Source organism: Gavia stellata, chromosome 2 (genome assembly GCF_030936135.1).
Source record: "Gavia stellata isolate bGavSte3 chromosome 2, bGavSte3.hap2, whole genome shotgun sequence".
NCBI lineage: Eukaryota > Metazoa > Chordata > Aves > Gaviiformes > Gaviidae > Gavia > Gavia stellata.
The window spans coordinates 112,919,006-112,943,172 of NC_082595.1; the positions used below are offsets into that span (position 1 = coordinate 112,919,006).

Consider the following 24,167-nt stretch of genomic DNA (forward strand, 5'->3'; position numbering starts at 1 on the left):
TTCTGGCCCATCTGCTGTTCTGATGCCCCTCACGGCCCCTCTCCTGCCAGGGCAGCGTAGCCTTTGGGACCAGAAGAGACCATTAGAGCATCTTCTCTGTCATCCCACCCGTCTCACACCAGTGTCCGGGAATTTGGACATTTAAGAGGCATTTGGACAATGCCCTTAATAATATGCTTTAACTTCTGGTCAGCTCTGAAGTGATGGGTCAGTTGGGCTAGGTGATTGTTGTAGGTCCCTTCCACCTGAAATAGTCTATCCTATCCTATCCTATCCTATCCTATCCTATCCTATCCTATCCTATCCTATCCTATCCACATAATCACAGCATGGTTTGGGCTGGAAGGGACCTTTGAGGATCATCTAGTCCAACCCCCTGCCATGAGCAGGGACATCTCCAACCAGACCAGGTTGCTCAGAGCCCCGTCCAACCTGACCTGGAATGTTTCCAGGGATGGGGCATCTACCACCTCTCTGGGCAACCTGGGCCAGGGTTTCACCACCCTCAGCATGAACAGTTTCTTCCTTCCATATAGTCTGAATATCCCCTCTTTTAGCTTAGAACCATTCCCCCCATTCATGCCTGTGCTGAACCTAATACCTTCTTTCTCTAAAGATGGAGCTTTCAGAGAACACCATGATGGAGAAGCCACTCATTTCATTGACAATCTGTCCCTGTGATTAATTGTGCTGACTCTTTTTAAAAAGAGCCCTACTTCAAATTTGAACTTACATTTCTTCCACTTCCAGTCACTGATTTTGCAGACATTTACCTTTGCTCTTTATCGCCCATCATCTTTTCATGTCTTTCAGCCAAACTTTGAGAGCCTTTAAGCCATGACTGGCTGGATCCCTGAGATTTTTCATCATATTAAAAATTATTGAATTCACTGATGTCCTCCAACCAAAAAGTCCACCCAAGCTACATAAGGAATATAGCAAACAGAGCTCAATGGACTTCATTTATCTTATAATAATACATTTTTCTTTTTTTTACCTACTGTATTATTGTGGTAGCAAGCCAAATTGGTTAAGTGCTTTTCAAAGAAATAATAGAATATCCCCACCCTAAAGGATGTGCTGCAGGCAAAGACAGCTGCAGAGTGCAGCAAGTTGTACCTCATACAGTTAGAAAGCTTACGGAGCTGATGAGTTGTGCTTTTTGCTTGGACAGTTGTTTGTTACGTATTTCTTAAGCTCAGCATTCATAACTTACATTCCGCATCATTCAGCAAGCCTGCTTTTCCCCAGTCCCCATGAAGCCCCTACTTCAGCTCCACTTTTCACCAGAAAAATTAAGTAGCCCTACTTGGGGTGTCATTATTTTCATGTATTATGTATTCTGCATTTCCTGCAGAAGACATCTGGCCACAGGGTTTATGTGTTTTACTTTTGGTCAGCTGGTCCAGGGGGATGGATAGGTGGTTAGCTGCTTGGCTGGTTTGATTTGGTTTCCTTTAAATTCCTGACTCTCTGAAACTGCAATTGTCTGCAGCACTCCTGATTTTAAAGGAGAATGAAAGGAAAAAGTCACTTTCCTTAAAGATATTCTGTCCCCGCGATCCTTACTCTTGGCTCGCCATCAGTTGACACCTGGGACGTGTGTCCCTTCAGGCCAGTGCTGGAAGAACAAGCCGTGCCTTCTTTTGCTGTCCTCTGCCACTTCTCAGCACCATGAATTCCTAAGCAGTTTTGGAAGGAGCCTAAGATCTCAAACCTCCCCCCACGATGTATCTTCTCTTGCATCCTTTACTGATCGCCCATCCCTAACCAATACTTTGGTTGTCCAAGCTCATCGTTGTGTTAGTATTTGACAACAGGGCGCTGCCGTCTCGGCTTTCCCTTCACTGCGTTTGCCCCCATTTTGCTGGGCACGGTGTCATGAGAGCCTCAAGCCAACCCAAGTGCGGGGTGCTGATTTTTCCCCTTTCCCCCCGCTCCGTTCATCCTGCCGGTGCACCCGCTCTCGCCTTTGTGTCACCTCCCGCCTTTCCGCAGCCACCTGCTGAGCTGGCTCGGGGAAGTGCCCTGGCAGAAAACAAGTCATTGTTTTGTCAGGCCAGTCCCAAGCCAATTCAATTTCCTTCGCTGGCTCATCCCGTTGCCCCGAGACTACTGCCAGCGCAGCAGTGGAGGGCAGAGGCTGCGAACATCCCTTTCGGTGCCTGCGGACATTTGGGTCAGATCAAAGTGACTGCAGAAGCAATACCTCCTGTATGCGTTTATCGCATTGTCTCAAACATTTCCCTTGAGACCTAAGAATCAGCATCGCTTCAGCCTCCCTGTCTCCCCTCGGGGTGCTCATGTTCTGTGGCTCCAACCAGTTTGATTCTGTCTCATTGTCTCAGTGCCTCTGCGACAGACCGGGGGTGTCCCAAGGATGACGCTTCCTCGTGCATGTCAATGCCTCCCCTGGTCAGACCTTTCCATCTGTGTTGTCCGTGTGCCAGCTATCCCCTGCATCTCCAAAAGAAGAAGTTGGAGAGCTCTCGGATCGACTAATCGGTGCCGTATAAGTGGCACCACGTTGTCAAAACAGAGCAAACCACCTGGCGCAGTATTTTTGAGATAGGGAAATCTGTACTCCTACCTTTCCAGAATTCTGCTGCTGTGAAAATCTCTGAACTCTCGCTCACGTACCCTCCTCCCTTCTGAGCGCTGGCCTTAAGCCAGGCTTATTCTTCCCCTTTGCTGCCTTTCCTCTTCTTCTTGAGCTGCTGTCCTCTAGTTGGCGTGCTGGCTGCCGCCCCGGGACCTTTCCGCACAGGCAGCACTGGATCCCCGTGGGACACCCGTGGGACTCGTTTAGGCAGGGGGAAGGTTCACAACCTGCAGTGCTGCTGCTGTCCCAAAGGACAGGGAGCTCCGCAGGACTCCTCTCAAGGAAGGGGTTTCAGGGCAAGAATCCTTTGCAGTGCCTCCACAGAAGTTAAAACTGCAAAGAAGTGAGTTCTGCTTTGTGAAGCCATGTAAAGAATTCTGTGGTGTTTTGCAGGCTGTGTTTAATGCCCTCTCTGTTAGTCCGACAGCCGTAGGGTGCGGTGGTGCCTCCTGCTTTCACTTGTTCAAACTGTGGTTTACATCAAAGAACACACGCAGGAGGGTCAGGAGATGTGCTTGAACTCCACTTCCTCTCTGGCTGTAAAAATCTTTCTAAAAGCAAATGCAAAAGGATTTTTTTTTTTTTTAAAATTACATGTTTTCTTCAAGAAGGTAAGAAATTGCCAATAACTATTTTCTAATTCACTTAGATAAGAAGATGTAATAGTTCCAGGAGCTGGGACAGGTATTAGGAGATAACCAGATTACGGAAAGGGTAGAAGGGATGGAACGATCTGCATTCCTTTAAAAGCAGAAAAAAAACTCGTACAGACAAAATCACAGAGGAGAGCTAAAGAAAAACAATATCAAATTCAGAAAGTGGAATGGGAAAGATTGTTCTCCTTCAACAACAAAAAAAATCAGAGAATTAATTGGCATGAAGGCGTGCGAGAAGTTCATCAAGCCTAGTGTAAAGGGTCTGGTTTTTCTCCTCTTAAATCCCTTTTCCCACTGTTTTAGCTCACCTTTCGCCAGCTCCTTCCTTTGCACTGTTTAGTCGAATATCTTCAGGTCTTAATCCAGCAGGTCCAACGCAGAGGCATAATAGTGCAATTTATACTCATCGTAGACCCATCTGTGTAAATGGTAGTCGTATGTCTATTAAATTCAGTCCAATGTTTCTACGTCATCTCAAACACGTCATCTGGCAGACTTTCAGAGTCTTAAAAGAGATGAAGTTGTTAAATTCGGCGTTACAAAAAAGAAATTAAGTCTGCATTTTCAAATAAATATAAAGTATGCAATATGAATTTGGTTCTTTAAAGAAGGTAAACATAAATCTGCGAAATTAAGCTTAAAGAAATGTAAATGATCTTGTGAATGGTAATGTGGACTGAAAGGAGCTTCTGCTGCGCTCCAGGTGTGTGTCTCTTTGCTGCTGTCTGTGGCGCGGCTCTGACCCCGAGCCTCGCTGTGAGCGCGTACGGGTACAGCGCGGCGCTATCCGCGGCAGCCAGCGCGGTATTCGTGAATCCCGCGCGAAACAGCAAGGGTAGCGTTAGGAAGGCTGCGTTGCAACATGAAGCACATCGCTCATTTCCACATTAATCCTGGTTGTTTTCAGTTAATAATGGTTTGGTTTATACAATCAATTCGGTGGCTTCCCTTTTAAAGGGGGGCTGTGATGAGAAGTCTTTGTGCAGCAGTAAGACAACAAGCGACCGTTGAATAGTTCGGTTGGATGTTGACTTAAAAAGTTGCTCTTTCATTTGGCTTTCCCCTGCTGATTCTTTGTGGCAAGGCCACTGTGCCACCGAAACCGAGCTGGTAATAGATCTTAACGTTGACCAGTTTCAATTAATACAACCTGAAAGTTATCGTTTGTCCCCCTGTGTGTTTATCGCCAAAAAGACAATTATTTGTGAATAGTAGAAGCTGAGGCGGCACTCTCGGCACTGACTGGGTTACCAGGCTGGGTTAATCATGTTAACAATTAACGTGCACAGAGGGGATGATGCTCGTCTTAAATGTGAGAAAGATCCAGGTGCTGCTTTCGCTTCCAAATCTTGGGGTTCTGTCCCATTTGCTGTCTCTACTTTTCCTCTTTCAAACCTTTCTTCCGTCACCCCACGCTGCTGCCACTGTTGCTGAGGATGATTGGAAATATTTTCTAATGCCTCTCTCAGCAACATTTCCAAGACAGCTACAGCCCGTCTGCATGAGGCAACACGAGGCAGCTGGACCTGTTTCATCCTCTGCTAGCTGAGGTGTGAGGGACCAAGTCTCAAATTACCACGTTTTGTACGTTTGGGTGTTGTAAGGTGGTGGTAAGTCAGGCGTACGTCAGGCTGACTTACAAAGTACTGTTTGCTTTTAAGTTGAGGTTGTTCAGTGGCAGAGTCCATTCTTCTCAGGTCAGCATGGTTTCCCCCCGCTCTTCCTCCTGGAAATCATCCTGACTTCGACACTTGTCATCCTACATCTGAGGACAAAGCTTTTCTCCTTCGTCATTCAGCTGTTTGCCCCTTTTTGCCTTGAGTAAACCAACAGGGCTTGCAGAAAAGCTCCTCAGAAGCAAATGAAATTTGTTCCTAATGTTACGTATTTATGAATCGTTGAAAACAAATTACTTTAATCATTTAAAACTGGAATATGTGAATGCTGGAGAAAATGCTACCAGGCAGAAAGTCTTGAGAGCAGTCCCCCCTTTGGAAGCGGAATGAAAAAGGGAATGATCTAGATAATTTCCAGTGTGACTCTCTTATTTCCCATCACTGTCTCCCTGCAATAATACATCCTTTTCTCTGTCGTCCCCCGCTATGAGTAACATCTAGAGGCGTCGGATATTGACGGGGTGTTTTGGCTTTTCCCCGGCAGTGTCCTGGACAGCCCCGGCAGGCTGGACGAGGAGCACAGGCTGATTGCCAGATACGCCGCCCGGCTGGCTGCCGAAGCTGGAAATGCAGTAAGTGAATATTCATCCCTCTTTACCGACCGTGGAATATGGAAGGTGTTTTTCAGAGCCTAATTAGTAGCTCAATGCTAATAGCTGCGTGAAATTGTCGTCTTTTGTTTATTCAGCTGATGCGAAAGAGCAGTACGCTTTCTTCATTTTCAGCAGAAATGCTGCCTTCTCAGGCAGCGGGGGAAGAGCAGGGAAACGGGAAACGACAACACAAATTATTAGAAATGAGGTCAGAGGAGACAAGAGAATAAGCAGATTAGTCCTACTTAGTCTAGCGAAGAGATAGATACGTAGATATCTCAGGAAAACAGATCGCTGAACAAACATTATGGAATGTATTTACTCCGGAGGGAAGGAGCCAGAGAGAGGGAAAGGAAGGTATCTTTTATGTTTGCAGTCTCTTATAATAGAAGAAACTAGAGGAAGCACCCAACCAATTTTAGATCGGTAAAGATAAATACTGCTTTAACAGAAAATTGCTATAGGAGATCATGGCAATTAAGACTTTACTGCATATTCCATAGAATAATTGCAGTCTAGCTGGGTGGGGAGATACCTGTCTTTGCTGGTTTATCCCTACGAAAGGAGAGCGGTGTTTGCAGGAACAGTCTTCCCCGTTACTGAGCAGCGGTGGACCTCCCTCCAACTGCGGCCACCATTTCACAACATCACCACCGAAAGTGCTGCTTAGAGGCAGCTTGGCTTAGCGCGTACTCAAAATCCTGGCTACTCATCCTGCCTATCGGAGGTGCCCGCCCTTAGGCCCGCTGTAACGGGCTGCCCCAACGTCTCTCCCTCGTTGCTGCCCTACGTGATCGCTCTTGCAAAACATACTGTTATCCATATGCCGGTTCAGATATGGCCCTTGTCTTCCACAACCTCCAGCGGTAGCAACGGCCTCTCCTAAGCGTCTTACCGCCATGGCAGAGTGTGTGTCCTGCCCCATGTTAGCGTGGCTAGAGAAGCATCTTAACGTCAGTGTCCTCATTCACCTTTTCATTACGTATTTGTCATGTAAATACCTTCAAGTCCTTTCCAGACGGGTGGGCTTGTGCCTCCTCATAATTTCCTTCAATGTGTGTTCAGCCAATGGTCTGACTTTGTCATATAGGTGTTTCCCTTTTGTAAAATTTTATTAAAAAAGAATGATGCTTTTTTAATGTTTTTAGCTGTCAGTTCCCGTTATCTCTGTCAAATGGTATATTTGCATTTCTGAAGTTCACTAGGACTATGTTCTTGTAGAAATGTTAAAGCAATACAGTGCAAACGTTCCGCTTTAGATGGAAAAGAAGGTGATTCCTATGTAATCTTCATATAAAATTAAAGTTGTTGAGACAGTAAGTGCTGAATCAGTTTCACTCTGGAAGATGGAAGAATTCTTACTCATGACTTGACTTTTTCTGGTAGTGGTAAGGAAGTATTATGAAAACTAAAGAGTCACAATATTGGTTCTGAAAGAACCTGATCGTTTAAAAATCTGTAAATCACCTCAACCCATTTCTGTGTACTTCAGAGTTCTGGAAGAGATCAAAAATGAAGCAACTTACTTGGATGTAAAGAAAGCAGCACTTAGAGTTTGCTGAGACTTTTCAAAGACCTGTGACAAATTGCTGCTTTCTTTTCATCCAAAGAAGTTACAGCGTTGGGTAGGTGTCAAAGTGCTGCCAGGGATTGCAGCGTGGTAGAGAAAGGATGTAAGAGTAATAATAGTGTGTTTCCATTGCGACCGAAGCTTAGCAGCAAGGAATCTAAAGGTTATTGACTGGGCCCACTGTTTATTCACGGTCCAGAAATACTAATCAGCTGAAATGGATATATTTTTCGTATTCTGAAGGAATCAGAGCTTAAAGTGTTCTGCTTCATGGCAGGTTCTAATTATTTCTTGCCAACAGGAGATCCCCTTTCCCTAGCCAGCGCTTTGTATGACTGGTGTCCAAGTTGGCCATTGCAACTTGGTGGAGGAACATCCCGCTGAGCTCTGGGACGGCGTGCCGTGTCTGCGGGGCTCGCTTCCGAGGATTCGCTGTTGGTGGGAAATGGAATAGCTGAGATTTATCAGCCACAGTCACTGTTTTACATACTCTTCTTACAACATTAAAACAGAGAGACAGGAGTAAATTAGAGGCTGGGAAATTCAAAACCAAAAAAAACAAAAGAACAATTTTTTCTTCCCATATGGAATTAAAATGGGGAACATCAAATGAATACCCCAATATAATAAACGTCTCAGAGATCCAGTTGGAGAAAGGTGCTCGTTGAGTATATGGTGGCCAGGCTAGCAGTGGTACGGGAATGATACAGTAGGATGTGCAGGCAAGGGAATGGTATTGTACATAAAGGAAATACACAGTGTAACATCATAAAAATATCACAGAAAAAGAAAAGAACTGCAGAATCCTTGTGGGTTGAAATTCCAAATTCTGAATAATAGAAAAGAAATACTGACCCCCTGATTAGATGGTGGTAGTGATGAGGAAATGCCAAGTGAGATAAGACAAGCTGGATGGAGAAGAGAAGGCAAAGGAGGATCTTACTGCTGCCTGCAGCTACCTGATGAGCCAGGCCTATGGGGACCTGTCGGCCAGCCAAGGTCAGCCCACCACGGAGGTGCACAGTGAAAGGACAAGAAGCAACAGAAATGGGCCGAAGTTGCAAGAAGGGAAATTCCAACTATATACTAAGAAAAACTTTTTCTCCATGATAATGGTCAAATATTGTTGTCCAAGAGGTTGTCCAGAGAAGAGCTGGAATCTCCCTCCTTGGAGACATTCAGAGCTCAACTGGACAAGTTCGTGAGCAAACTGCTGTGAATTGGCCTTGCTTTGAGCGGCGCATGGACCAGAAACCACCAGAGGTTCCTCCCACCTTTATTTTTCTGTGAATCTGGACCTTAATGAAAGTGGAGAATGGAAACAAACCACCATAAAGGAGTTACGGAATATTTGTCAATGGAGATTTTAAAACGAAGATAGACCAGTATCTGCTGAGAGTACTTGAGAGAGGTTGATATGAACAAAATTATTTCTTGATGTCCTCTCCAGCCCTACCTCTCAGATGTAATGTGCTTTATTTTTTAACGTGCTCTAACTGCTAGAAATTAAGAGGATCCCAGGTACAGGCTGCTCATACCACAACAGCCTAATGCAAAGCTTCTTACTCTTTTTCTTTGAAGTAGTTGGCAGTGGTCACTGCTGGAAATTGCACATTGGATTATGTGGCAACGGATCTGACTCAGTCCATCAGTTTCTGCTTTTTCTCAAATTAGATAAAATGTTAGAACTGCCTTCTGCAGGCTTGTTACTATAATAAATGTCACTCGCCATATGACTGCAAATAGATTCCATTGACATTTTTAGGGGAAATGCCTTTGCTTGATGTCTTACGGGGACAAAATAATTTGAGGCAGATCTCAGAGTTAATTCTTGAAATCCAAGTCTGTTTCTTCTTAAAGAAGAAAAATAAATGGGGAGGGAGGAGAAGAAAGGAGAATGCATCATTTGTCACTTGATACATGTGAGTTGCTCAGTAGTGCAGGAGAGGCTGATGGCATGCAACCAGCGCAATTACGCACTGCCAGACAGCAGCTTAGTCTGTGTTCGCTCAAACAAGCTCTGACTGGGCTACTCTTGTTTTCTTCAAGCCAGTCTTCAGAAGATAAAAACCCCTTTTATTGAATTTAAGTTGCTCGGGGCTATGCTTGGCCTGGCAGTTTGGTCACAGCAGAGTGCTGTGTGTTAAAATAACTGTTGGCTGACTCTGCTAGAGCGGTTAGCTAAAAAGCAAAAGAGAGAAAAGCGGAAGGTGACTAGATGAATAAAGTGAAGAAATTAATGGAGAGCAAACCAAACTTCATTTAAATCACAGCTCTCGAGATCACAACTTCATCTGTTTGTCTCCCTCTGCTGATCTGTTCAGATTATCAGTCGGAGGTAAGAAATAACCTGGTATTTGCTAGCAAGCATCATCCTTTTGATAAAAGCAAGGACTGAGCATTATCTCCTGTGTCCCCGGCCCCCTTGCCTACTTTCCCTTACAAAATCCCTTGCACATACATATCAGATCCCGCCTCAATACTGCCCTATTACTTGAATATAGGTAATCCTGCCTATAAGGTGACTGCATACTTCACAGAATCACACACAGAGTCACAGAATCACTAAGGTTGGAAAAGACCTGTAAGATCATCAAGTCCAACCATCAACCCAACACCACCATGCCCACTAAACCATGTCCCGCAGTGCCACATCCACACGTTCCTTGAACACCTCCAGTGATGGTGACTCCACCACCTCCCTGGGCAGCCTCTTCCAATGCTTCACCACTCTCTCAGGAAAGACATTTTTCCTAATATCCAGCCTGAACCTCCCCTGGTGCAACTTGAGGCCATTTCCTCTTGTCCTGTCGCTTGTCACTTGGGAGAAGAGACCAACACCCACCTCCCCACAACCCCCTTTCAGGGAATTGTAGAGAGCGATGAGGTCTCCCCTCAGCCTCCTCTTCTCCAGACTGAACACCCCCAGCTCCCTCAGCCGCTCCTCATCAGACTTGTGCTCCAGACCCCTCACCATCTCCATCGCCCTTCTCTGGACACGCTCCAGCACCTCAATGTCCTTCTTGGAGTGAGAGGCCCAAAACTGAACACAGCATTCGAGGTGCGGCCTCACCAGCGCCGAGTACAGGGACACGATCCCCTCCCTACTCCTGCTGGCCACACCATTTCTGATACAGGCCAGGATGCCGTTGGCCGCCTTGGCCACCTGGGCACACTGCTGGCTCATCTTCAGCCTTTTAAGAGAAGGGGTGATTATGAGCACCTAATAAATATGAGATAATACACAATTATGGATGAGTGGGTAATTAGGTTGAGTTATGTGGTTGAGTTACGATAATTAGGTTCTTGCCCATGTTGCTCTTTTTTGAAAACAGTGTGTGGTTGCTCCTCTTCCCTCAACATTAAGCGCTGCTAAAAGCCTATCATCATCTCATCTCATTAAAGCTCCCTACAACCTAAATAATGTTTGTAATATTCCCTTCATGTAACTTTTCTTTCAGGCTTTAGGCATTATTTAATAAATATTTTTTTAATAAAGAAAAAACAAGTAAACCAGATTTCCTGTTGTATATCTTCACAGGATAAATCTGCAGCTTGGTTCTTGGATCATTTCTTCTTCTCATGGATACACCAGTTATATAAACCATTTTTTGTTATTTGTTTCCCTTCTTCTTTGTCTGTTGATCATAAAGAACACTGTGATACCACAGTGATGGGTAGGTGAAGTACTGGTTCAGACTTTGCATGACACCGTGAGGTCCTTGCACCAAGGAACCTGGAATCTGATGCCCATGAGACTCAAGCTTCACTGTTCTTTGACAGTATCTTCCAAATCAGGGTGATGGAGGAGTGCAGCGGCTTGCGAAACTGGCTTTTTGGGGCTTGATTAAACACTCATTAAATCCTCTTCTGTCACCCAAAAAAGGTATGCTGTAGATGAGGTCTGAATGCTCCTTATTACAAATACGAGTCCAACAGGGAGTTGGACTCGATGATCCTTACGGGTCCCTTCCAACTTGAGATATCCTATGATTCTATGACTTGAAGTTCCAGCATGTCACTCGCTCAAGTTTAGGGGCCTATTCATAGGAAAACTAAATTACAGTGCTAGAAGGTTTTACTGTTCATATGTGATATTAAGGATTTTAAGTAGATTTTGTGATCATCTTCTTACAAATTCTCTTGCTGAGAGAAAATGGGGCTTGCCATTTGGATGATCTTCTCAGAACTGTTGAGGCTTCAGGCATTCCTGCTGAGCACCAGGAAAGCAGAAGACAATGGTAGTTGTACCTTCAGCTGTGTTGGAGCATTTGCTTAGCTTTTAAACTTTTTTTAACATTTTAACTTTTAAAATGTTAGTCCTCAGCTCGAAAAGCTTCAGCTTTGGTCTTGCTGCTGTTTGGTATAAAATGAGAGACCTGTGTTCCAATTCACTGTCAAAAAGTCTCTTTTCTTTTCAAGCTTCACCATACTTCAAAGTCCTTTTACCCTGGATAAACTCTATAGGTTGTTTCTGTAGGGACCTGTAATGCTTTGGGGTTTGGTCGTACTACGTTATTGTCAGAAGGTTGGGAGCTGCATCCAAAAGGGCCAAGAAAAGATCTCCACATTGCTTCTATGCCGTAATAGTTGGGACTGTTCTCTTCCTGAGATATTTACTCCTTACTGAGAAGGAAAGCTACAGAGGATGAAATAGTATAAACTCTGTTCATTTTCTCATGCACATGCAAAAATGGGGTTTGGGGGTTTTTTTGTAGTAATTTTGAAGGCCTTACATCTTACGCTGGTGACTCCCACCAGGTCTTTGCGCCCTGTAGTAGAAAGCCTTTGCAAGAGTTGAGTAGACAGGGGATACATTGCTGGTGTTCAGTGCGGCTGAGCAGGTAGGGAGCTGAACCTGCTAGGCTTTTTAAAGAAAGGAATTACAGTAATAAATCTTGGAAGACACAAGTCGTTCATACCTGTCCAGTAAGATGGAGTGCAAACACAAGAGTGCTGACTAGTAAATGAGTATTTTTAAGTGCAGAGGTTTTAAGAACCACATATAACTTTACAGAGCGGACAGGTATCTCTCATCAAAGTAAATAGTAACATGCAAATGCTCTAAGGAATTCTGTCTCCCTGGATTTACGAGAAGAATAGCATTCGCCATCGCAATCCTATACCATACACCCAAAACTCTTCCAAAGGCGATGACAGTAAGAACTTGGTGTTAATAAAATGCTGGGCAGAAATGAGAGCCACGACTGCAGTTAGGTTTCCTTCCATGTGTTCCAGAGGAGTTCCTTCACTAAAGAAATATGGGCTCTCCTACCAATGACCAGTCTGAAGCCGAGAATGGTATTTGCACGTTTGAACAATACCTCATACTTTATAATTATCTCCTAATCGTCATATTTAGAAGATGCATTTGAAATACTCACGTCCACAGGAGGTAATGCGAGACCCATATGGATTTCATTTGACTCCCTTAGATCAGTAACAGGTCCCACACCGTGTCCACCAGCTTCTCAGTCATTCTTCAGAATCCTGACCCCGAGTAATACCTCCTCTCACCCATGAAATCTGATGTTTTCAGAAGAGTAAGGGCATCCTGAGATCGCTGCAAAGGATGAACCAGGGTTCGTTAAATTGTCTACGCCATAGAACAGCCTGCAATCATCTAGGCTTGAGAAAGGTAGTGACAACCTTTTTCAAATCCAAGTGTCCATTGTAAACTCTTTCCTTATGATGTTGTATTTTTACACAGGCTACAAGATACTTGCCTGTCACAGAGAAAATAGTTGCATCTCACGGCTAGGTTGTAAAGGAACTTGGGGGATTATTGATCAACGATCAATCAAGGAAAGATTAAGGTTACTGATCCTGTGAGCAAAGTAACTGATAAGAAATTTTCAGTTACTTAAATGACTCCCCATTCGTGAGAAGTGAGTACAGATGCCCAGCACGCTAGGTGCTTGGAACTCAGGTGTGGGTTTGTGGGCAGAATGTCAGATTTTGTACAAATGCTGCACAATTGTGCTGCATAACACTACCCGGCTGTTGTAGTTGGAGAAAAAAACAGTTTTAAATAAATGCAATGTTTGAGCTCCTAGAAAAGCCACCAGAAATTGCAACGTAAACACAAAGACTTCTTCCCATCAACCAAAGAACTGAAGAAGAAGAAAATCCAAGTTCTTGGTTAATCTCACTTCCTTGTTACTGAGGCTGCAATGGTCAGTTAGTTCATTAGTTTCTGTGAAATACTGTTTTTTCTCACAGGTCTGTAGAGGTTTATAAAGCGATATGAATGAAGACTGGTAACAAGAATGATAAAAGAAAAAAGGAAGAGCGATAGAGAAAACCTAATCAAGGAGCTTGAGAGGTGATGGGAGCAGAAAGGTGTCTGGGAGTCAGATTTTTGGGGCTTTGAAGGATAAAGGATAAAATTCCTTCAGTCAAATCAGAAGAGATGGGAAGTTGTTGATTCAAATAACTAAGTATCTAGTTCATAAGCCTGAAAATAGTGACAATCACTAATATCTTTAGAGCCTCAGCGTGAGGTTATTGACTCATGTTTGGGTTGTGAACTACACTCAGCTGCAAATCCGTTTTTGCAGAACTGCTGCCTCGTCCATTGGGTGTTTATGTAGTTGACACGTCGAAAGTAAATATGAGAGTTTGCACTTGTCTTAAGAGAGTGCAACCTATTTTTTCAAACCATTTCTCCAATTTCTCAAATAATTTTGTATTTTAGTATACTTCATATTTTATCTTGTCCTATAAAGCAGTAGGAGCTCTCCACAGTGCGATACAGTCTGCAGATCTAAGAAGTAAATACTTTATTCCATCATCCATTATATTAGTGAAAATACTGGATGGAACTAAAACTAAGAGAAAAGCTGTAAAACCCCACAAGAGGATGTCAAAAGCATTGCTGAGGTTGAAGTCTCTTGTGTTAATAGTTTCTCTCCTATACATAGGATTTTTTTTGCTGTGGAAGGGAAGTAGTTTGCTTTGACATGATTTGTTCTTAAAATCTCCATGTAGACTATTACTTAGCCTATCTATCTGCTGTGTATTTACAAGTGGTTTTATTTTGTGGGGTTTTCCCCCAAGAACTGAGGTTAAGCTGACTGGTCTATAGTTGTTAGCTCCTTCTTACATTGTTTCTAGGTGTTAAGCTTTATCGATAGCCTCTCTGAGCGTCAGGAGCGTCACCTTATAAAACTTAGTGCTTTCAGAGCTGAACACAAAAGCTCTGAGATTGCCTCAGGTTTCTTTAAGTACCGGGATCTGAGTAAGTACTCTGATGAATTTCCTCATGCCCCGGCTACTCGAAACATCTGTCTATGTTGTCTTCAGTCTGTTCTCTCTCTTCTAATCTGAGTTTTGACCCCAAGGCTGTAAATTCCATGTCCTGGGCAGTTAATATTTTTTAATACTAGACCCCCGTTGTTTGTTTTTAATAAAACCTAACCCAGAGAGCGCGGACCAGAATCCCAGGGCTGCCTCCTGACCACCACTGCATCTTGCTCTGCTGCCTGCGGCTGGGCTGTGGCAGGGGGGACGGAGCCCGCTGCCTCCCAGGACGCCTGTTTGTTGGGGAATGTGGCACAGCAGCTGTGCCTTATTTCCCATTCAAGGTCAGATATATCTAGAACTGGTGTCAGATATTTTCTGGACAAGTGCAGTAGCAATAAGACACATGCCTCTCGTATTTTCAGCAGGCTCAACGCTGTCTCAGGTGACTCTTCGACACACTTTTGAATAACCAAGAGTTTAGACACCTCCTGAGTCCATGTTGTAGTGTAGATGAGGTGAGAGATAAGTGCTATTTCTCAATAGCTGGGTGTATGATACACTTAGGCTTTGTGTATAGTAGTCATTAAAAACCTCTGGCGCCCACTTCTATAACAATGAGCGCTCTCACCCTCCAAACAGGGCAGCTGCATACAAACACCTGCTGCAGATAGTTCTCGGCTTAGGGTAAATCCCAAACCATGCTGAGAATTGCTTGAGAGAGCTGGTTAGTCTGGGCTAAAAATAAGGCAGGGGCCATACTAAATATCTAACAATATGGGCGATCAAATTCCAGTGCCTCTGCCTGGTGCCTTTTTATTTCGCCAGCGTAGGCATCCCCTTTGCAGACTTTCAGGCTGAGCATCAGGTGCCTTTTGACTTGAAGAACCTGGAAGGTTTAGATGTTGGTGGAGAATCAGCAGCCTGAATTTTTTTTCTGGGCTCGTTTAGCCTTGAGAAGACTCAGGGCGGGGGGGGTCTTTTTGTGTATTAATATATGATGGTTGCAAGTAAGACGATGGAGCCAGACTCTCTAAAGTGGTGCCGTGACAGAACAAGAGGCAGTGGGCGCTAGCTCGCTTCCATTTAAACAAAAGAAAAAACCTTATGGTGTAAGTGCTCGAACACTGGAACAGGTCGCCCCAGCAGGTTGTGGACTCTTCATCCTTGGAGGTATTCAGAACTCAGCTGGCCAATGTCCTGAGCAACCCGCTGTAGCTGACATTGCTTTGAGCAGGGGTTTTGGATTAGAGCATCTCAAAAGGTCCTTTCCAGCCCCAACATCTCTGTGATTCTGAGTTACGATAAAAAATTAAATGGACTCTTGGAAGCAATAGAACAAATAAGAGAACATTGAATTGCCATACAAAATAGCCACTGTACAGTTTCCAAAAGACCTTTTGACTAGCAGAGTTTGAAAGAGAGCAGCATGAGGGATGTGTCTCCTCTAAGTTCTCTGCAGCGTTGTCTTTGCTCCTGAGGGCTCAAGTACTTTAGGTCGTGGGGATGATTTCAGGCTTTGGACAGGATTTCTGAAGAAAGGGATTAAGGACAAGATTCTGTTTATATAAGCACAGCCCTACTTCACAGCGGAACAAAGGTTCATGTGCTTTGGATGGAGCCCCAGAGCCTCAAGAAGCTCCTGAGGCTGCAGGCAAAACATGTCACCTCCACTTGTCCTCGTAGCTGATTGTACCAGCATGCAGGGAAAGACCATGGGGCGTCGGCTTTGTGACGCACTGTTTCAGGGGAACCAGTAGGTCATATCAGCGTTATTTACACCAAGACTGTTCAGGTCACCCCAAGATGGAAAGAGTGGTGGCACTGCTGCTGCCTACGCTGTGCACCTACCCCAAACGTCGAGGTGAGATGCGATGCGATGCGATGCGATGTGATGCGATGCGATGCGATGCGATGCGATGCGATGCGATGCGATGCGATGCGAGATGGGGTTTTGTCCCGGCTGTATCAGCAGGTCCGTCCCAGCTCCTCGCCCACACCAGCCCTGTTCCTCAGTGTGAGAGCAGAGCCCACCCTGCGCCGTCAGCTCCTCCCCACTGCCTGGGGGAAGAGGGGGAGTTTTCTGACCCTTCTGCAATGAGGAGTATTTCTGCACTTCAGTTTCTGGGCTGATTTATTTTTATTTTCCACACTGTTCATTTTAACTCCCAAGCTGTTTTGTTTCTTCTTGCCTGGGACCAGCCTTACCAAGCAGTTTTTACACAGGAAATTTCCACATCATTAGGAGACTCCTGAAGTGGCCATCAGATCACCCAGGAGGACACAGAAGACCGGCTTATAGGTCTGTCCGTCAAGCAAGGCTCTTTTGCCACGTGAAAACCCACCCACCATGTGGGTTTTGCCCAAAGAAGAGAAGCGCTATCTGCACTTCAAGCCTAAATCCAGTCAGGGTTGGCTCTAGATGCCCACAGAGAAACAAAACTGAAACCCTAGTGGTGTCCATCCCCTTCGTCCTGGATCCTTCACTCTCCACCCTGTCTCCAGGAGCACTGGTGGATAGATACCAAGCTCTTCCATCCGACTTCTGTTTTTCTACCCAAATAGTTTCCGAAAATGGTTGTGAAAGTGTCTGCTCAAACCAGGATCCCAATCTGAAAACGTTGCGGTAAAAATCTGTGCAATCTTGAGATCAGATGAAAACAAAGAAGTAAAAGCAGAGCACAGAAGTGCTCTGCTGTGTCAGAAGACACCCCATTTCTCAAGGACGCGGTGAGAGGCAGAGGCACCATCGCCGTAATCATCTGTGCTGCCAACATGAACACAACCTCTCTGCATAGGACCCAACGACTGCCAGAATAAGGAAATCGAATTTGGGGACTGGAGCATCTCTGCTGCGAGGAGAGGCTGAGGGAGCTGGCACTGCTCCGCCGGGAGCAGAGAGGGCTCGGGGGGATTGAGCCATGTCTGTAAATACCTGCAGGGAGGGTGCCAAGAGGACGGAGCCCGGCTCTTCCCAGCGGTGCCCAGTGCCAGGACCAGGGGCGACGGGCACAGACTGGACCCCGGGGGGGTCCCTCTGAGCACCGGGAAACACTGCTCAATGTGGGGGTGCCCGAGCACTGGCACAGGTTGCCCTGGGAGGTTGTGGAGTCTCCCACCTTGGAGATACTCAGAAGCCGTCTGGACACGGTGCTGGACAACCAGCTCTGGGTGGCCCTGCTTGAGCCGATGACCTCCAGCGTCCCTTCAACCTCAACCATTCTGTAATGACCTGCTGTTAGAAGCGGACCCTACATACCACCTCGTTCCTCAGGCATTTCTTAGCCAGGGAGATAAAAGACATCTCCCCAGCTCCGAGTGGACAACTTCTTGTGTCTGATGGCCAGAAAGATAGTTCTGAGTTGTACGAGACCTCCTAAGCAGCATCTTAGGATTCTGCTGGAACAATGCACTGAACCAGTACAAGACCCTGTAATTTTTCTCTCTCTCCTTGGTCCATATAACTGTCTTCTTCACCATCCAGCCCAGCTGCCAACAGGTTCTCCCAGACACTACAGAGTCTTGTTTAATTGCCTGGTCCTTTTCTCAGTAGTGGTGAAGATTGCTGGTGAAAAGTGCCAAACACAAGGATCACAAAGGTCAGCACTCACTGGGAAAACGCGTTTATTCATCAGTCTCCCTTCAATTGATGCTTTTGAGGCGTTGAGAAGAATTAGGTTTTCCAGAGGCAGGGACCATGCTTAAATTAAATGTCTGTGAATAATCCTGTTCATAAGCTGTAAGTTATTCTAACTTTTTTTCACTAGCTGACGTATGGGAAGGTCAATGTTTCACTAAAAGACTTTATGATAAAGGTATAACTGCATCTCTTCCCAGGGAAGCCTGTCGGTGCTTTAGGAACAGATAGGTATGATGGGGCTTTTTTCTGACGGTCTTTTAAAAAAAAGGCCAGTACAATTCTTCAGACGCATAGTGAGGACCATGAGCCAGGTCACCCTTTCAGCAGCCACCCGCTCTGAGATCAGACCAAGGCAGCTGTAAAACCGCATCGCGATGTGCCCCCGTAGCCCATCTCAGCACAGCTGTGTTCGCAGTTTTGCAGCCTGGGCTGTGAGTATCGTACCATGGCGTTCAGGAAGTACGGGGCCGGATCCAAACCGTGTCATATGTGGTAACAGGTAATGAATAGCTTGTCTAATTTTTCTCTGTTCCTCATCCACCAGCCTCGCCCACCAACAGACCTGGGTTTCAGCTTTGATGCCAATAAACAACAAAGACAGCTGATAGCGGAGCTGGAAAACAAAAACAGGTAAAAAGCAAGCTTTGATCAGTATTGTTTTGGGGAGAACGTTTGAGGGGATAAAAGCCTTCAGTCCTTGTGCTTTGTTGTTTTTAACCTTTTGTGTTTTATTAACCAGATTGTTTTCCTAGATCTTTTGTTGAAAGGTGTAGCTGCCTCATCAACCAATTAGCTCAGTGCGGATGCAGCTGCGGTGCCCTTCTTCCCCAGGGAGTAGGTTGAGCTTCTTCTCTGAGCTTCTTAAAATCATCTTAACTGACGCTGAGCGTCAGGAGCGCAGCGCTGTCTTGTATTGCTATCTGCAAACCCAGCAAACTTCTCGCAGCGGGGTAAGCCGCTCAGGTGGCAGCAGGAAAATAAATTGGCTGCGATGTAGTGAGTTAGGAGGTTGGAAGGCTGGGGTGGGTAAATTCAGCTTGAGAAGAACGGGTGGGTTTTTTCCTTGTGCTGGAAGACAAAAAAGACTGAAGAAACTAGGATGCCTGGAAGAAATAGGAGATGGGCTGTAGGAGATGGTTTCCTTCTTCTGGACATGAGCCAGCAATGAGCACTCGCAGCCCAGAAAGCCAACCGCATCCTGGGCTGCATCCCCAGCAGCGTGGCCAGCAGGTCGAGGGAGGGGGTTCTGCCCCTCGACACCGCTCTGGTGAGACCCCCCTGGAGCACTGCGTCCAGCTCTGGGGTCCCCAGCACAGGGAAGACATGGACCTGTTGGAGCGGGTCCAGAGGAGGCCACGGGGATGGTCAGAGGGCTGGAACAGCTCTGCTGTGAGGACAGGCTGGGAGAGATGGGGTTGCTCAGCCTGGAGAAGAGAAGGCTCCGGGGAGACCTTCCTGCGGCCTTTCAGTACTTAAAGGGGGCTTGTAGGAAAGATGGGGAGAGACTTTTTGGTAGGACCTGTAGCGACAGGACAAGGGGGAATGGTTTTAAGCTAAAAGAGGGGAGATTCAGACTAGATGGAAGGAAGAAATTGTTCACGCTGAGGGTGGCGAAACCCTGGCCCAGGTTGCCCAGAGAGGTGGTAGATGCCCCATCCCTGGAAACATTCCAGGTCAGGTTGGACGGGGCTCTGAGCAACCTGGTCTGGTTGGAGATGTCCCTGCTCATGGCAGGGGGTTGGACTACATGACCTGGAAAGGTCCCTTCCCACCCAAACCATTCCATGGTTCAATGATTCTTCTTGCTCCAGGGGGACTGTTAAAGAGAGATCGCTCTGGTTTTATCATAATATTGCATTTGCCCTTACCTGCTTCTTCATCACCCACCTTTTGAGTTCATGTTTCTCTGGCGAAGAGAAACGAAGAGGGTGCAGCTCTAAAGAGCAAGCCGTTGAGCAGCTGCAGACCCCATGTGCTGTATGGCATAGGCACCTATGGAGCCTCTCCGGGTGCCCGATGATGTGCTCTCCTTGTAGCTGTGCTCGGGTCTCCCTGTGCTCCAGCTGCGCCTCAGCTGGCGTGCGTGAGCTTGCTGCCTGCACGGCCCCTTGCCAAGGCACCCTCAGCACAGCAGGTAAAAATACTTCTTAAGGTTAGTTTGGAGGAGAACCAGTTCCTGGAGAGCACGGGAACAGCTCGATCCTTGCACCATCGTAGCTTCAATAACGCTACCGAGAGACCTTGCAGGTATTTGAAATTATTCGTCGAGATGGCAGATAAGGGAGATCTCAATCAGCACTGGTATGAAACTTTGCAAGGAGAGCAGCTCAGTAGTTTTAAAAAAGAGCAGAGGGGGAGAATTAGAGATTATAATCTTCACTCTCAGAAGGATTTTGTTTCCATTTTAATAAGTGAGTCCTTGGCCGTCAGTGCCACGTTCCCTCGCCTCCAGCTACGCAGAACACGGCGGCCTTAATTGGGCTGCTGGCTCATCGCCTTCCCTTTGTGAGACCTCGTGAGTTTGTCTCTGTGGCTATGAGCTGTTATTTTCCTTATTCCTGCTGACCTGCCAGAAGCCCTTGGAAAGGTGAGTGGGAAGCTAACTGGTGCCAGCACGGCTGCGGATGCTGGCGGTGCCGCTTCAGAGCCCTTCCTAAGGCATGTGCAATGCAGATTATGCTGAAAATGCAGCTTTTTTCCTCTTAGAACAGTCTGTGAGCCCATTCTGCCTGAAAGGTTTTGGAGAGACATCAGCATCTTAATGGTTCTATGAGTCTATATGGCACATAAGTGATTTCATACTTCTTATTGAGTAATAAATTTTCTGTGTGCGTTACAGCAGTTCTAGGACTGCGCTAACTTACCTGTCTTGGTTTTGAATCTGTGCCAGTCATACATGAACAAAATTGCTGTACTTAGGCCGGAGACTGACAGAAAGAGTGCTTGAAGGGCTGTACCAGTATTTAAGAGCAGTGCAGAGACTGACCTTTTTCCTCTTTAATCTTCCTTCTGTCATTTCTACAGAGAGATACTCCAAGAAATTCAGCGTCTCAGGCTGGAACATGAACAAGCCTCTCAACCCACCCCTGAGAAAGCCCAGCAGAACCCAACTTTATTGGCTGAACTCCGGCTTCTACGGTAAAAGAAATCTCGAACGCTCGGGCGCGTTGGGTGCCGGGGCGTCAGCCGGCGGCTCTGCTCGGTGGCACAGACGGCACTGGCTGGGACTGGGGAGAGGGTAGTAGCAGCGTGTCTGCAGTGACCTTCGGGTGTTATTTTAAACTGCCGAATCCTGAAGACTGACAGCACATTGCAATTTGCCTTTTCTTAAGTGGATTTAGAAGTAAATAAAAATGTCTCTTAGAATGAATTCTATTCGTGTAGTTCAGAAAACTGTAAAGAAGAAACTGATAGGAAAAACTAGCAGAAGTGGCATGAGCTGCTTATTATTTCTTGTCCAAAAGAGTGGAGTTGAAGATAAATGTCAGTTATTTGATTAGTCAGTGAAACTCCAAAAGTTCATACCTACAGATAGTCAGACATACATCCGAAGTCGGAGAACATTCTTCAAAGCCTCTTTCATTAAGTTTGCATTTTGAAGTGACAGGGAGAAATTGTCAGTATTTATAGAATAAAGTGTTTCATAGTTTGGGTAGTCACAAGGGCATTCTCTGGCTATATTTTATTTCATCTTCTATTACTAGTTAATGCAGAGCTCAACCTTCACAAATGCCATCTGTAACCTAAAGTAGCTTCTAAAATTTAACCTCTTGGCAGCAGCAGCTCTTTGCAAACTGCATTGTATTTCATTTGCTGGGGTAAACTTTTCCTGCCCCCTTCGGAAACGGCACGGCTGTTGTGCTTCCCAGGAATGTTTAAAGGTTTTCCATAAAGTGCGGTGCTCTTGGGATGGAGCTACTGCAGCTGCAGGCAGCGCCTGCAGGGTATAATCCAGCCCCATATTGCAAAATCTACGGCTTTGAACTTCTTTCATTACCTTTTCATACAGAATTTGCTACCTTATAGTACGTTTTGGTATCTCACAGATATTTTTCATTCTATTACCTAATGACAGTAGCTCATAGATTTTCTAGCTTTATGCTTTACATAGCTATGTACATTTTAAAAAAATGTTTAAAAAACTGGAGAGGATGCAGAAGATACCCACAAGAGGTGGAGAAAAAAGAGATTGTGGGGCAACTTGATGTGCCATTTGACCCAGCAGAGAAAGATGTAAGAACCAAGAGCTTAAACTGGAAACCAGCCCCATTCAGACCACAAAAAAAAGCACATGCTTTTTAAAGCAAGGCAGTAATCTGAAGAGCAGTGATAGAGTTTTCAGTCCCTTGATGTCTTTCCTGAAGACGTTTCTCCAAAAATACAGGTTTGGGAACAAACCAGCTAACCGGGAGGAATTAGACAGCCCATATTTTGCTAAAGGAAAAAAAAACCTGAATGATCGTTGTAGCCATTTCTGGCCTTCAAATATGTAAACACCACTGGCAAATAGAAGAGTTCCAAAAGAAAAAAAAGGTTGAATTAAGCATGTAAAGCCTGTCCAGTCATCGTGATTGTCCAGTCTGGCTTTCTGTGTAACACAGCCTGGAAATTCCTCCCTGCAGCGCTCCTACAGAACCCTTTTTGACCGGGCTACAGCATCCACGTAAGACAGACGTTCAAGCTTTCATTTTAGAGATGGAAAGAATACCACATCCCCCCATACTGTTAATGTGATCGTCAGTTAATTTCTGTGCCTTGTCTGTGCCCCGTGGACTAGAAGTGTGCACGTTATTTCTAACCTTCATATGCCTAGTGCCATTTTCCAAACCTTGTCTTTCCCCGCGCTCTTGTCTACTGGGCTAAAAGGGTCTTTTTCAAAATTCCTCTTTGTGAGCATTTAGAGATTTGGCTTCCCTCTCCTCCTAACCTCATCTTGTGTAAATAGCTTGAACTTCTTCAGTTTCTCCATAAAGCAGGTGTGCCAAATCCCCAGCTATCCCTTTGGCTTGCTGTCAGGTTCTCTCTAAGTCCTCTCCATCTCCTCTGTGTATAGGCTGGAGTATACTGGCTGCAGTATCTCATACGTCGTCTCAGTGGTGCTACAGATAGAACTAGCGTTAGCTTTCTTACCACCAAACATTACTCTCATTAATAAATGCAAAGTGCACATTAATTTTCTTGACTGCATAGCATCACACTGGGAGTTCACAACTAGCAGGTTGTCTGTGATGTGGAAGTACTTCACACAGTCACAGCTAATGAGGAGACATTCCCCAAGCCTGCCTCAGCAGTATGTGGTGAGCTTGCCTTTGAATGTCTGTAAGCACATGTTACCAGATGATCTCAGTTGCTGTGTAGAATTTAGGCGGTGAAAGCATGAGAAAGATAATCCATGGCAAATCAACGTGTCCCAGGTTTAAAAATCTGCGGACGGCACAGCCCGTAGAGATGAGTCAGCTCCACCACGCTGCTGGCGAATGTCACCTTGGAAGAAGCACGGCTGGATCCGTCCTCCTTACAGATCCCTGCCTTGTAACGCGGATGTGCTTGGCTGCTTCTGCTTGCAAGTCCCCAGGACACTCATTCGTACCCAGGTGCCAAGGATCGCTTTGCCCCAGGCGTATGCCTCCAACTGCATCTCTCCGTTGGTCCCTAGAGGCTGTGCTGTCTTTGTGGGTTTTAAACTTTTGACACCCTTTGTCATTGACAAACAGTACCTCCTCTTTCTTCACTGGACGTCTTTGAAAAAGAAATTGAATAACATCAACCAAAATCAGACACACACCTTGATGTCGATTCTTCATTAACAACTACATTTGGAGAGCTATACTTATTTACTGTGTTGATCTTTACATTATTTGTAGTTGTTAACCAGAATGTTGCATGAAATAACTATAGAATAAAAGCTACAGACTTTGAACTGACCTAGAGGGAGAAAAGGGACCATATAGACAGATAAAGCTGTGTCTGTGGTGGTTTTTTAACACGTTCTAGGTGACCGGGCATGTGTAATCTTCTCTTTATCGCCTTATTTTTGTGATATGTTTTGGCATTTAATAGCCACATTCTTCAAAATACAAAAAGATGTTGAAAGAAATACCCAGGATAGTTAATACTTCACAGTCTTCTGTCCTTTTAAGAACTGGTGTAGAAACAAGTTAATTCTCTTACCTAGTCTTAGCGGTTTC

The 24,167-nt window shown here is 45.4% G+C and overlaps 1 protein-coding gene across 1 annotated transcript in view; it reads left to right on the forward strand.

Annotated features, from left to right (window-relative positions):
- The window catches only part of DTNB (dystrobrevin beta), a 206,895-nt gene that overhangs the window by 123,332 nt on the left and 59,396 nt on the right, over positions 1-24,167 (forward strand). The window contains exons 12-14 of the mRNA XM_059835577.1: positions 5,419-5,506; positions 18,524-18,609; positions 21,004-21,117. Coding sequence (XP_059691560.1) covers positions 5,419-5,506; positions 18,524-18,609; positions 21,004-21,117 — 288 coding nt within the window. The remainder of the gene's footprint in view (positions 1-5,418; positions 5,507-18,523; positions 18,610-21,003; positions 21,118-24,167) is intronic.